Raw genomic sequence first — 15,483 nt, 5'->3', positions numbered from 1 at the left:
CGCTCACTGATACTTGCCGACAGGTCACAATTTTAAACCGATCTTCACGAAACTTTACCAAATAGTACAGTTCGTGGTCCGACAAAATAGTATATATTTTTGGGGTCAAAAGGTCAAAAGGTCAACATAGGCCAAAGGTCAACCACTTTTTTCAAATTTCTAAAATCCTCAATTTTCATCCGATTGACTTGAAATTTGAATAGGATATACATATCAGCAAACTGAATTCAACCACCAACTATTTTTGAGATCAACATAGGCCAAAAGGTTAACATAGGCCAAAGGTCAACCACTTTTTTCAAATTTCTAAAATCCTCAATTTTCATCCGATTGATTTGAAATTTGAATAGGATATACATGTCGGCTTACTGAATTCAACCGCCAACTATTTTTGAGATCAGCTTAGGCCAAAAGTTCAATGTAGGCCAAAGATCAACCACTTTTTTCAAATTTCTAAAACCCTCAATTTTCATACGATTGACTTGAAATTTTAAGAGGATTTACATATCGACATACTGAATTCAACCACCAACTATTTTTGAGATCAGCGTAGGCCAAAAGGTAAACGTAGGCCAAAGGTCAACCACTTTTCTCGAATTTCTAAAACCTCAATTTTCATCCGATTGACTTGAAATTTGAATGGGATTTACATATCGGCGAACTGAATTCAACCACCAACTATTTTTGAAGTCAAAAGGTCAAAGGTCAACTGAATGTCAAACTTCCCAAATCATCTATTTTCACCTGAAAATCATCAATTTTCCATCTGATTGACTTGAAAATTAAACAACAATTGCATAGTGCAATGAATTGGGAAACCAACTATTTTTAAGGTCAAACGGTCTACCCAATGTCAAACTTCAAAAATCATAAATTTTCATCTGAAAAATTCATCACTTTTCATCCTATTAACTTGAACATTAAACAGCAATTACATAGTGCATCACTGAATTGGGAACAAACTATATTTGAGGTCAAAAGGTCAAAGGTAAAGTCAAGGTCAAGCTTCTAATATCAATTTTCATCTGAAAAATCATCAATTTTAATCCGATTGACCCGAGCTTTGATTAAGATCATCAATTATAATCTTAATGAAATGGACAATTTGATGTATCTATGGCAAATTTTTCTTCTGCGGATGGGTGGATTTTACAAATATCATGCACTGCATAACGTCTTCTTTGTTTGTTCTTTCAAACGCGCGTGTGTGTGTGTGTGTGTGTCACCATGACGACATTGACGTCACTTCCTCCTCCACACCCATTATGCACATGCACAATGCCTTTTTCTCTCCTTTGTAATATTCTGGGCATGTATAATATTATGGAGATGGGGACAATAGGCCTACTTCATGTTATCAATAGCGTGTTCATAGATATTCGAAAATATAAACGAAGGTGCTCCTTCAACAGCCGTAATTACAACTGCCTTTTTCGATGAGTTGGCCAGTATCTAGAATGTTTGCTCACGTAGCCCACATCTGAAGATTGTTTCAGCCATGAAACGGAATGATGGGCTTCCCAGAACTTGATTGCATTTACTTATTTTGGTGAAGATTGGTCAAAAGGAATTTTTTGACAGAAAATAATGTTTGAGCAAAAAGTTAGGTCAATACTGTAAGCAAGTCATGTGATTTATCATTGTCGTTTGGTTTATAGTGGAGAAACTCTGGGTATCCTAAAAGAGAAGCCAAAGCTGGTTGGCGCTAACGGAGATGTACAATTTACCAAAACCTCGTGGTTGTCTGAGTTGCCAAAAAGATGTCATCACAACCACTGCACTTGCTGCTCTCGAGAGGACATTGTCTAATGGCGTCCTTTGATCCACCCACACAAATCTCCCGACGCGGCATTGACAGTTAGAGTGCAGCATCAGACAATGTTCCAATTAAGATGCAGAAGTTTCCTGTGGTTTATCTCACGAAAGTTACATTTTATTCACATTTACGGTGTTGGTAGAAGGCAGGGTACATTTTTGCGTGGCTGATGCACCGGAACAAACATTAACATTTTCCGCTGAACAGTCTTGTACCACTTCAAACTGAAACCCAAAACACTCCACTAAATCCAACTTGGAAATGGCTATGATGATTCAAAGCTGAGTTGCAGGCTGTTGATTGGTTTCTATCTCACATGACCTCACCCTCCCCTACAGGATTCACTGAGCCATAACCTTTTGACACAGGTTTCCCACCAAAGTACAGGGATAGTAGTCTGCAAAATGTGCAGAGGTTTGTACAGTTTGTGTTGGCAATAATTGCTACGAAGAAGAGGAAAACTCATGATTTGAGCAGGAGGCACACTGTGATCTCACATTGCTACTTTTGAAACAATACTGTTTACAGTGAGTGAAACTGATTTTGAACTTGTTACATTTGGCTTTACTTGTATCACTCTTATTATTGGTTGCTCATTTTCTGATATTTATGTTCAGTTTTTTTTCATGTGTGTATCATAATTTCTGTCCAGTTCATCCCAAACCATCTCGATGGGGTTTAAGTCTGGAGACTGTGCTGGCCATCCATGATTTGAAGCCTACCGTCTTGTTCTTTTCCTCGAAGGTAGTTTTGACATCGGCTGGAGGTGTGTTTAGGGTCATTATCTTGCTGTACGATGAACCCCTGACCAACTAGGCGTGTACCAGAGGGTATTGCATGGCGCTGAAAAATGCTGTGGTAGCCCTTTTGGTTCAGGGTGCCAGTCGCTCTGTGCAAGTCGCCGACACTGGATCCAGCAAAAGAGCCCCAGACCATCATGCTTCCTCCTCCATGTTTGACAGTTGGTGTCACACACTGAGGAACCATCCTTTCGCCTACTCGATGGTGTACAAAAACCCTGCGTGATGAACCAAAGATTTCAAATTTTGATTCATCGGTCCATAAGACCTTCTTCCAGTCTTCAGTAGTCCACTGGCGGTGCTTCATGGCCCAGGCAAGCCTCTTTTTCTTATTTCGCCATCTTAGCAATGGCTTTCTTACTGCCACTCAACCTGTCAAACCTGCAGCTCGAAGTCTTCTCTTCACAGTTGAACTGGGACTTGCTTACTTCGACCAATGTAAAGCTGTGCTTGAAGCTGTTGTCCTGTGAGCCGCCTATCACGCAAGCTGTTGACTCTCAGAAACTTGTCTTCTGATTCTGTGGTGGCTTTGGGTCTGCCAGACCTCTTCCTGTCAGAGTTTCCTCCAGTTTCCAATATACTACTTCCTGCAGTGCAATATTGTCCAAATAGTGCTTCAGAGGGTGTAATAACAGTCTGTTCCAATTCTGCTTTTATACAGACAGGGGGTTTGTAATCAAGAAATCAGCAGAGGTTGGGACACCTGCAGGAATTGTTTGGATCAACTTTCAAGGCTTAATTTACTTCCATTGCTGCAGAACAGCTGAAAGTTGTTAACCCATTACTTGTTCCCTGAAGTAGGCCTTTTTTTTTTACAATATAACTGTGCAATTTACCTTATTTTTTCCATTTTTGCTAACCTAAACTTTTATTTTTAACCTCGAGCAGTTTACTGCTTACCTTTGTACCATTTCAGGTTATTCACTGGACATTAAATTGTGTAAATTTCAATAAAAACTGGAAAAATTGAGGTGTTCTAAAACTTTTGACTTGTAGTGTTACAGTCGTGGACAAAAATATTGGCACCCTTGCACTTTTTTCAAATAACTCACAATTTTCTCGAAAAATAAGTTGAAATTGACAAAAGTGTTTGCTCTGCACAATTCTTTATTTCACTGTTAATATTACAGAACCTTTGATTTTGATTCAGAACTTAATTTATCCTTTTAAATCAGAAAATAAAAAGAAATGGCATTGATAAAATTATTGACATCCTAGACTATTTCGTAGCCTTTGGACAAAATAACTGCAGTCAAGCACTTCTTATAGCCATGAATGAGCTTCCTACCCCTCTCTACTGGCAGTTTGGCTGACTCCTTGTGCAAACTGCTCCAGTTCTCCCAGATTTGAAGGGTGCCTTCTCCCAACTGCTGTTTTCAGATCTCCCCACAGGTGTTCAATGGGATTTCGATCTGGTTTAATTGCTGGCAACTTCAGAACAGTCCAGTGTTTTGTCTTGAACCATTCCTGGGTGCTTTTGAAAGTGTATTTGGGGTCAATGTCCTGCTGATAGACCTATGACCTTTGACGGAGACCCAGCTTTTTGACATTGGGTTGAACATTGCCCTCCAAAATGCCTTGGTAATCTCCTGATTTAATGACGCCATGCACACATTCAAGGCACCCAGTGCCAGAGGCAGCACAGCAACCCAAAACATCACTGAACCTCCTCCATGCTTGACTGGAGGGAAGGTGTTCTTTTCTTTGAAGGCTTCATTTTGGTTTCTGTAAACAGAGATGATGTGCTTCAGCAAAAAGCTCTAATTTGGTCTCATCTGTCCACAGGACATTCTCCCAAAAGGATTTTGGCTAGTTCAGGTGTGTTTAGGCACACTCTAGTCGGGATTTCTTATGTCTCTCTCTTAGCAGAGGGGTCCTCCTGTGTCTCCGTCAATAGAACCCCCTTTCATTGAGTTGGTGACGGATGGTGCGAGTTCAAACTGTCGTACCGTGTGTCTGAAGGTCAGCTTGAATCTGTTTGGCAGTTGATCGAGGTGTTTTCTCCACCATTCCAACAATCCTTTGCTGCAATCTTCGATCAAGTTTTCTCTTGCGGCCACGTCCTGGGAGGGTGGCTACAGTGCCAAGGGCCTTAAACTTCTTGATAACATTGTGTACGGTGGTCACAGGAACATCAATGTCTCTGGAGATGGACTTGTAGCCTTGAGATTGTCCATGCTTGGCTACAATCTTGTCTGACCTCCTCAGACAATTCTCTGGTTTTATTTATTTTCTCCATGCTCATTGCGGTACACACAGTGACACAAAACAGCAGAATGACACCTTTTCTCTATTCAAACTGGTTGAATGAGTGATTTTTATATTGCAGGCACATGCAACTCACCACAGGTGAGTTCATTTCCAAAGTAAAGGAGAATCATATATATATATAATATATACCTGTACACCATATATATATACCTTGCATATACATTATACATATATACCATATATATATACCATATATACCATACCTATACCATATATACCTTATATATATATATATATATATATATATATACCTTGCCAATACATAGTCCTGTATATGACTACATTTGTGTGTATGCATGTGTGTGCATATATTTATGTCTGGATGTACACTTATATGTATACAGTATATATATATATATATATATATATATATATATATATATATATATATATATATATATATATATATATATATATATATATATATATATATATATATATACATACACACACAGTACATACAGATATGTTGAAGGCAGCGGGAAATTGGGGTGTGAAGAGAATGACAGAGATCTGCAATCTGGTGGTGAAAGAAGGCTGCATTCCAGTGGATTGGGACCTGAGTACCCTCGTCCCTCTATACAAGGGGAAAGGTGACCCTCTGGACTGTGGCTCGTATCGAGCAATAAAATTATTGGAGCATGGAATGAAGGTATTGGAAAAGGTGTTGGAGAGGAGGATAGGGAAGAATGTGAAGATCGACGAAATGCAGTTTGGATTTATGCCAGGAAGAGGAACGACAGACGCGCTTTTTATTGTGAGGCAGTTGCAGGAGAAGAGGAAGAAGTTGTTTCTTGGGTTTGTTGATCTGGAGAAAGCATTCAATAGTGTTCCACGTGAAGTGGTGACATGGGCATTGAGGAAGTTAGAAGTGGAGGAATGGTTGATCAGAGTTGTGATGGCAATGTAGAAAGGAGCGCACACAGCTGTAAGGACGAAGGATGGGAACAGTGGTGAGTTTGAGGTGAAGGTGGGAGTGCATCAGGGGTCGGTACTAATTCCACTACTATTTGTAGCTGTGATGGAGGTGCTGGCTCGGAACGTAAAGGAGGGTTTACTGTGGGAGTTGTTGTATGCAGATGATCTGGTGTTGATTGCGGAAAGTATGGATGGACTGAAGGAAAAGATGAACAAGTGGAAGGAAAATATAGAGACAAAAGGTCTGAAGGTGAATATCGGAAATACGAAGGTGATGGCAAGTGGTAAAGCATGTGGTGAGGTGGAAAGAACTGGGAAGTGGCCGTGCGCTGTGTGCAGGAAGGGTGTCGGAGTGAATTCCATTCAATGTACAATGTGCGCTGAGTGGGTTCATCAAAAATGTAGTGGTCTGAGAGGGTCATTAACCAGTGTCGCAGCTACATTCAAGTGTAAGGTGTGCACAGAGGGAGCTGAAGATGGAGGAAATGTTGAGTTGGATCTTGGAGACGGCGTGAAGCTGGAAGATGTGAAAGCATTTTGTTACCTCGGAGACATGCTGAATGGAGAAGGTGGATCAGACTCGGCAACGGTTGCTCGAGTGAGATGTGCATGGAAGAAGTTTCGGGAACTGAGTGGCGTGCTGACGAGGAGGGGAGTGTCGTTGAAGCTGAAGGGAAAGGTGTATGCTGCATGTGTGAGAAGTGTTATGATTTATGGGAGCGAGACATGGGTCATGAATGTAGAGCAGCAACAAAGGCTGGAAAGGGTGGAAATGCGAATGGTTCGGTGGATGTGTGGAGTATCGTTGGGAGAGAGGAAGACAAATGATGAATTGTGAAAGATGATGGGAATAGAGCCTGTGAATGATGCTGTGAAGAGGAACAGGTTGAGATGGTTTGGTCATGTGTTGAGGAAGGATGAAAGTGACTGGTTGAGCAGAGTGATGGAAATGAATGTAGAAGGAAGTAGAGGATGAGAAAGACCGAGAACGACTTGGCTGAAGATGGTCGAAGAAGAAATGCGGGCAAGGGGGTAAACAAGGGGAGATGCAGGAAATAGGGCAAAATGGAGAAGATTGTCATGGGGACCGCAAGGCTAACCTCCGCTCTTGCAGGGAAAATGGCCTTTAAATGCCTGTTGTTGTTGTATGTGTGTGTGTGTGTGTGTGTGTGTATATGTATATATATATATAGATATATATATATACCATACCTATACCATATATATATATATATATATATATATACTGTATATATATTCCACAATTTGCAGTGAAGATGGAGGCGGGGTTGCTATCTTTATCAAAAACTCTCTTCCTCACTCGCCCTGCACTGCACTCTCTCCACCTCACCCCCAGGAATACCTCTGGCTACGACTTCCCCTTCGCTCCCACCTCTTGTTCATATGTGTGTTGTACCGTCCACCAAACAGTGATGACTCCATCTACATCTCGCTGTCTGATGATATGGACCAACTTCTATCTACTCATCCCAACTCTCTCTTCCTCATATGTGGTGATTTCAACTGTCATCATGCCAGTTGGCTGGGTGTGGGTACCTCTCTCACCAGCCATGGCTCCTCAGCAAAGGACTTCTGCGACTCACTGGGACTGACACAATCTGTCAATTTCCCGACCCGGATCTCAGTCAACAGAACATCTTCTCTTCTGGACTTGGTTATGACTAACTTCCCTGAAAATGTCTGCTGCTCTTCTTCTACTCCGATCGGATCATCTGATCATGTCCTTGTTAAAGTGGACATCTCTCTGACCATCCTCAGGGAGCCTGCTCAGCGTCGACGTGTCTGGCATTTCACTCAGGCCAACTGGCACGGTCTTCAAGCAGCCATCAATCATCTGGACTGGTCTCCCATCTCTACCACCTCTGACATCAACTCATCCTGGGAATTCTTCCAAAGTAAATTGCTCTCTCTCATGCACAGATTTATCCCATCTCGTCTTCAGTTGTCATACCCTTCCTCCCGTCCATGGTACACGGAATCTTGTGGTGAGGCTGTTGCCCAGAAACAACTTGCCTTCGTCTCCTGGAAAGCAAATCCAACGGAAGGAAATCTCATTTCCTTTCACAAAGCCCGAAACAAGTGTGTGTCCACCCTCAGGAGAGCCAGGAAACAATATCTCTCCGTTCTCAAGACCGAACTCTCTTATCTGTCTCCCTCTTCCAAATCCTGGTGGCGTCTGGTCAAATCCGTTTCTGGTGTTTGTTCCCCCTCCATCCCCTCCCTTACCTCAAACGGCTACACAGCTGACTCCGCACGTGAAAAAGCTGAATGCCTCAACTCTGTGTTTGCCTCTAAATCTTGTGTCCCAAACCCATCCCTCTCTGTACCCACCATACCCAGTCGTACCCTGCTGCTCCTGGACTCCGTGTCCTTTCCTCCTGACAAGGTGGAAAAGTTTCTGTCAACCCTCGACTCTGATTCTGCAACTGGACCCGACGGCATCAGCCCACGGGTCCTAAAATCCTGCTCTGCTGCTCTATCTCACCCTCTCTCTGTTCTCTTCACCCTCTCTTTTGCTCAAGGTCAACTGCCATCTGCTTGGAAATCAGCCAACATCACCGCTTTGCACAAAAAAGGTGCAAAAACAGATCCTAGCAACTACAGACCAATCAGCCTTCTCCCAATTATCAGCAAAGTCATGGAATCCATCATTGCTTCGGATATGAAATCTTTCCTCTTCTCCAATGGCTTGATCTCTGATCATCAATTTGGTTTCAGACCAGGTCACTCTACTCTGGACATGCTGCTTCTGCTGTCTCAACAATGGATGGAGGTCCTCAATGCCAAACAGGAAATTAGAGCTGTCTCCCTCGACATATCACGTGCCTTCGACACGGTCTGGCACCCCGCTCTGCTCACCAAACTCTCCTCCTTTGGTATCAATGGAAATCTCCACGCATGGCTGGCGGACTTCCTCTCTAGTCGTCGTCAACGTGTGGCCCTGAATGGGTTTCTCTCATCTCCTCTTCCTGTTCAGGCTGGAGTTCCCCAAGGCAGTGTTCTGGGCCCCGTGCTTTTTCTGGTCTTCATCAATGATCTCTCTGACTCTCTCGAAAATCCTCTCTATCTCTTTGCTGATGACTCCACTCTCTGCCGCTCCATTCCTCTTCCCTCAGATCGGCAGTCTGCTGCCTCCTCACTCTCTGAAGACCTGGACAAAATCACAGACTGGTCAAACAAGTGGAACATGTCTTTCAATCCTGACAAATCTCACACTCTTACTATGTCTCTCCGAAAAGATCGACTGGACAACCCTCCCATCTACTTTCTCAACAATCCTCTCCAAGAAGTTCTGTCGCTCAAGATTTTGGGTCTCACTATCTGCCATGATCTTTCTTGGGAAAACCACATTTCCAAGCTGGCCTCCAAAGCCAGTCGCCGACTGGGCATCCTCCGTCGTGCGAAGTCCTTCCTCGGCACACCTGAGCTCCTCACCACATACAAGGCTTTCATCCGCAGCTCAATGGAATACTGTTCTCCCCTATGGGCCGGTGCTCCTGCCTCACACCTAGCTCGGCTTCACGCTGTTGAAACCAAAGCTTTCAGAATTATTGGAATCTCCCGCGATGAAGCTATCTCTGAGGGCCTTTCACTCACTCACCGCAGGCAGGTAGGTGGTCTTTCTGTCTTCTACCGACTCCTCTCCGGCCTTGCACCCCCAGCTCTCTCTGTGCTCTGTCCCCCAAATATTCCTACAGGTCGCACAAGATCTGCCAGCAACCCTCTGATGGTTAAACTGCCGAAATCTCGGCTCTCTGCTCACCTTCACTCTTTCATTCCTCTTTTCTCCCGCCTCTGGAACAAACTCCCTCACTCCCTTCAATCCCACTCCTCCCTCCAGGTCTTTAAAACAGCTGTTCACCACCATCTCTTATCTTCCCCCATCCAAAACCTTGATCTTTTCTACCCCCGCTAATTCACCCCAGATCCACCTTGTTTGAAATTCCAACTTCTTTCCTGGAAGTCCTGGCAGTGTCCATATGTTTTATACCTCTCCCACCGCCCCCTTCCCATGCCCCCCCCCCCCCCAAAGCCCTCGCCCTCTCTCAGATCTCTCGATGTCTCCATGTCTCTCGGTCCCTGCTCTCAAATGTTGTGTTTGTGTCCTTCCCCCTCTCTCCCCATCTTGTGTACCGCTCCCGATGTTATATGTTTTATGTGTCGGTTTGTCTTTCTGTGTGATTAATGTTCGCTCTTTCACGAGCCTCGATCTTGTATACAAAAAAAAAAAAAAAAAAAAAAAAAAAAAAAAAAAAAAAAAAAAAAAAAAAAGATAAAAAGGTGGTGCACTGCCATTTAATGTTGGGTGATGTAGGATTAAATCCCCAAATCTGTATGCAATCTCTTCTACCCCCTTCAATCCTCCAACACACGTCCCTCTTAATTGCAGCTCTTATTGTGTTTGCTCCCCTCCTCACTCTTTCCGTTTGTTCATCCCCTTGCTTGTTGTGTCCCTCTGTTCCCCAACTGGAATAGCCATATTACCCTCTGTGCCTTCGCTCTTCAAGGAGCCTCAATTGCATAAAAACAAAAGAAAAAGCAATTGTACTGAGAATGGTGAGCTGTTAATGGAGCCTCCAGACAACTTGCTTTCTCCTCCTGGAATTGCAAATTCGACTGAAGGCAACCTCAGATAATTCCACAAAGCTTGCAACAAGTGTGTGTCTACTCTCAGGAGAGCCAGAAAACAACATCCGTCCAATCTCAAGGCTGAACCTTCAAGCTGGTGTCCTTCAAAAACCTGGTCGTGCCTTGTTGAAGTTGTCTCTGGTGTATGCACCCCCCCCCCCCCATCCTTTCCCTAACTTCATCACTTGACGTGCTGAAACGCCTCAATTCTATATTGCTTTCAAATCTTGTGTACCCAACCCCTCAATCCCTGTACACTCTTGTTCCCAACCACTCCTGGACACTGTGTTCCTCACTTTTTGAAGGTGGAGAAGTTTCTGACAACTGTCGACTCCGATTTTGCAACAGGCCCAGATGGTATCAGCACTTGTGTCCTACAAATCTGCTATGGCGCTCTTGCACATCCTCTTTTTACTCTGTTCACCGCATCTTTTTCTCATAGTCACTTTCCTTAAACTTGAAAATCGGTGGACGTCACTGCAATGCACATGTAGTATGTACGGTGCAAAAGCAGATCCTCTTAACTTCAGGCCAATTAGCTTACTTCCAGTTAAAAGCAAGAGCATGAAATCCATCGAAGTTCACATAGGATTCTGTTCATTTCATTTATTGATTCAAACCAAAGTAGAATGGCACAAAAAACATGAACATAGTAATTCACCAGTGAAAGTTTGCAAATATATGTATCAGTGCATCTTAATAATAATAATCATCCAAAAGCACTAACTATAAATGTCAATTACAGGCAATTAAAATTCATTGCACACAAAAATATATTTCGACAGTGTGGCACCCACCTTCCTTTCCAAACCAAATGGTTGCCAGAACATAACTGCAAGAAAATTAATGAAAATAATAAATGGATTATAAGCAAAATTAAATAACTGCTTCAGCAAAAATGAAATTATTTGTGACTTTTTTTTTTAACAGTGCGAAGAATCCATTTCTGATAGAAAATCAGGAATGGCAGAGCTCCACATTCTTGAATGAAAATACATGGAGTTGACATCCCAATGACATGATTATTTATATCTTAAGGAGATTTTACGTTTATTTATTGGAAGCATATTAAAGTCCACCATTAAGTTTTTATTCCTGAGGGCAATAAGAGTAAATAACAAGCGTTACGCCTAGGTCCCCCGTCGTTGAAGTGATGTGAGTTGACAAAGTGGAAGACGCAAGGCGGCCATCTTGGATTTTAATGTGGCGACCCAATTTTCAATACCGTTCTTCCTTATGCCGAGATACACGCACACACCAGATTAGAAGTTGGTACTTCGCTTATTTTTCAAGATATTTCGCTCACAAGGTTCAGACATATATATGGCGGCGGCCATCTTAGATTTTGACGTGGCGACCGAATTTTCAACAGCATTCTTCCTTATGCGTAGATACACCCACACACCACATTAGAAGATGGTACTTCGCTTATTTTTCAAGATATTCTGCTCACAATGTTCAGACATACATGGCGTCAGACATACATGGCGGTGGCCATCTTGGATTTTGACGTGGGTTGCACCCACACACCAAATTATAATTCGGTCCTTCGTTTACGCATGGACGCACACACGCACGCACGGACGCATGCACACACGCACGGACGGAGCACGCACACACGGACGGAGGGGAAAACCATAGTCCCCCTTTCGCTCCGCGGTGCGACGGGGGACAATAATGTATGAAATGGCACTACATAGATACCATACATGGTGGGACAGGCAGAGTCAATGTCAAAGTATGAGCTCTGGTATTATGTGAAAAACAGTTGGGGCAGGACCGACAGTCAACTACAAATGGAGACAAGACTGGGTGGAACAGGCTGAGTCAAGTGGAATTGGCAATACATGGAGACTAGACTGGGCTGGCAGAGACAAATACAACGTATGGAATTGGCACGACATGGAATCCAGACCAGTCGGGACAGACACACATTGCCTTCTCTCCGCAGGCTGTAATTGAGCCAGCTTGGTTTTATTGGACAATCTGATAGTGACCGAGATCAATATTCTGGGAAGAGCTCCATTTGCAGAAGCTGAGAATCAAAACCCTTAATACTGCTCCCTGCAACCAGATTTGAACCCACAACATGCATCATGTGATGCCTATTTGGTGTCCTCAGAACTAGGCTACCACCAAATTTCACAAAATAATAAATTTTAACTAAATCATAAGAATGTATGGATATGGATTATTACAACGTACCGAATTGTGGGCACAAAAAGACACATGCTAGCTCAGCAGAGTGAACAGAAATAAGACAATATTCACATGAATGGCTTTCAAATCCAATGACAATGTGAATTCATTGTGACAATTATTGGCACGAGGCATGAATTGCTTTCTGGACTCTCACACAAACGTCCATTGCATATCAAGCACTACCACCTTCCATATAGCAATTTCCATGCCATTTAAAAGAAGTTACTCCTGAAGAGAGAAGATTAAATGTAGGATAAAGATAAATTACTTTAAGCTTTTTTTCCTTGCTTTACAGAAAAGTGTCATTAAACTTTACTGCTGCTGTCAGTAAACTGAAATTTAATAGTGTACGATGTGAAGAACAATATGAAGGATTCCATTCATTGCACTCATTACATCAGGCAACTTATAAAACTTAGGAATACAGAAATGTACACAAAAGCAGTCTCACGTATTTGGACCGCAATGGCCAAAAGCACACGAGTTGCGCAAAGCCATCTCCAATGTGCAACAAGACAGAGTATTTAATAATGGATGCTTTGTCAGGTTATTATATGGTTCCCGAAGGGAGGCGTTAAGTGTTTAGTCGTGGTGTCTCTGATTTCCCACTTTTTGAAGAACAAGCCCAAAAACTTTCGCTGGGCTTGGCCCGGATTCGTACCAGGGAACTCTCACACCCAGAGCAAGAATCATACCCCGAGACCACCAAGCCAGATTTGGGAATTTTGGTTTCAACATAAATGTTCACTTTTGTATGAACCACATTTGTCATCTGTGGCAGGTCTATTACAATGACCTTAACCATTCCATTATGACCTCGAGCAAAGAAAATAAAAGTTCATTTTCACTTATGGATGCTGTTTCTTTGGAAAAGAATACATTTGTTTTCATTATGAGGCAGAAATGCAAGTTATACCAATTTGCTAAACCGGAAACCATGAGCGACCCCCACCCCCCCCCCCCCCCCCCCACACACACACACACCTTACACGCACACACACACACCTTACACGCACACACACACTCACGAAGGTGGATACTTTGAGACCTGGGAGAGCTTTGTTCCACCTTCTGAAACCTGCATGTGAAGATAACCACCACGACACACATTGCACCATTCTAGGTGAGGCTAATTACAAGGGGAGTTCAAAAGTATAATTGGAATGACATATTCACAATTGTCCGACAACGATTAACTTTAAAAATGTATTTTGAAAGAATAAACAAAAAGAAAAATAGTTCAGCGACTTCGCCGATTGAGTGTCATTCGAGAAGGAATTGAAAGCCGCGTGTATGTCGTCATAGCTTGTTTTTGTCTAGAGCAGCTGGTTTGTTCCTGAGCTGAAGTCTTTGAGCCAGTTCTTGTTGCATTTCATCCAGCTGGGCTTTCTTGTCTGCGAAATCAAGCAATCTATTGTTAAATCGTACTGTGTAGTCAGAAGCCTCAGTATAACAACAGTTCCTCAAAGTGTGGGGTTTCCCCTCCCCACCCACACATTACTACACCATTTTGGAACACTTCGTTTCTGTTGTAAACAAGGAAAGGTGTACATTGGAAAAGTGGTCCTATGCCTTAATCCTTACTCCACCACTATGTAACAACACTTCATCATATAATACAACATAATATATATAATAGAATATATATAATATATATAATATTATATATATTATATATAGCCTGGTGTTGGCTTAGCGGTTAGGGTGCCGTGCTTGGGATCCTAGGATCCTGGGTTCGAATCCCAGTCGATCGCTGAATTAACGCCAGGGGGATTGACTCAGCCTGTCATCCTTCCGAGGTCGGCAAATTGAGTACCAGCTTGCTGGGATGAATGATCCCGGTGTGTACCCCGGCTTAGAATAGGTACACCGTATCCATGCGCATCGTAAGAGCGTGACCAAGGGTTGGCGTCAGGAAGGGCATCCGGCCATAAAATCATTGCCTCAAACAGGGAACCATGATTGTCATGGGGCCCGCAAGGCTAACCCCCACTCTAGCAGGGAAAATGGCCTTTAAAAAAAAAAAAAACGATCATTCATATATATTATATATATATAATAATAATATATATAATAATATTAATAATATATATAATATATAATATAATATATATAATATTATATTCATATAATATAACATTATATTAATATAATTATATTAATAACTTAATAATATATATAATATAATATAACACTTTATCCTTACTCCACCATGATGTAACAACACTTCATAATATAATATATATAATATTATATATTATATATATTATATATATATAATAATAATACATGTAATAATATAATATTGTTACGGATACGGGGGACGGCTCTCCCGTTAGCAAGGGGTGATTAGCCCCTTGTCCTGTTAAGCTGGCCGTCTCCCCGTTCCTTGTACATGTAACGCTATCCCACGGGATGGAACGGATCAGGGTTATGGGTCCAGGGTCTATCCCGAATACCTTTATCCGTCCCTCCGCAGACTAGGGAGACAAGTACCGCTCGAACCCCGGTTTGGATGGTCTAGTTAGTTGCCGAGCGGTTTTTAGCAACCCGACGTTCGAGCCATTACCAAAGACTAACCCGATTCTCAAACGTTGGCCGAATCGCGCCACGTGCACTCAATATGGAAACCTCTAAAGCGACCGAAAGAGCATGAAGAAGTAAAGACAAAGTAGGGAATAACAAGATTTATTACTATTTATACACACTAAGCAGAAAGGAAAAGAAAGATGATTTATAAGGCAATTGAAGGAGCAGGAGACATAGGGCAATGATTAGCTTATATATATGGCAGTCTTAATTAATACCCCAAGACAACATGAAAGA

General features: G+C 42.4%; 1 protein-coding gene across 1 annotated transcript in view; it reads right to left on the bottom strand.

The window, feature by feature from the left end:
• Nucleotides 1–13,650: 13,650 nt before the first annotated feature.
• Nucleotides 13,651–15,483, bottom strand: part of LOC137423113 (epidermal growth factor receptor kinase substrate 8-like) — a 240,726-nt gene continuing 238,893 nt past the window's right edge. Inside the window, exon 17 of the mRNA XM_078774688.1 lies at nucleotides 13,651–14,051. Within this exon, the coding sequence (XP_078630814.1) occupies nucleotides 13,957–14,051 (95 nt within the window). The 3' untranslated portion in view covers nucleotides 13,651–13,956. The remainder of the gene's footprint in view (nucleotides 14,052–15,483) is intronic.

Source organism: Myxine glutinosa, chromosome 3, assembly GCF_964187855.1.
Source record: "Myxine glutinosa chromosome 3, kmMyxGlut1.1, whole genome shotgun sequence".
NCBI classification, from domain to species: domain Eukaryota; kingdom Metazoa; phylum Chordata; class Myxini; order Myxiniformes; family Myxinidae; genus Myxine; species Myxine glutinosa.
Note: the sequence above shows the minus strand (reverse complement) of the source record. Positions and strands in the feature narration are given on the sequence as shown.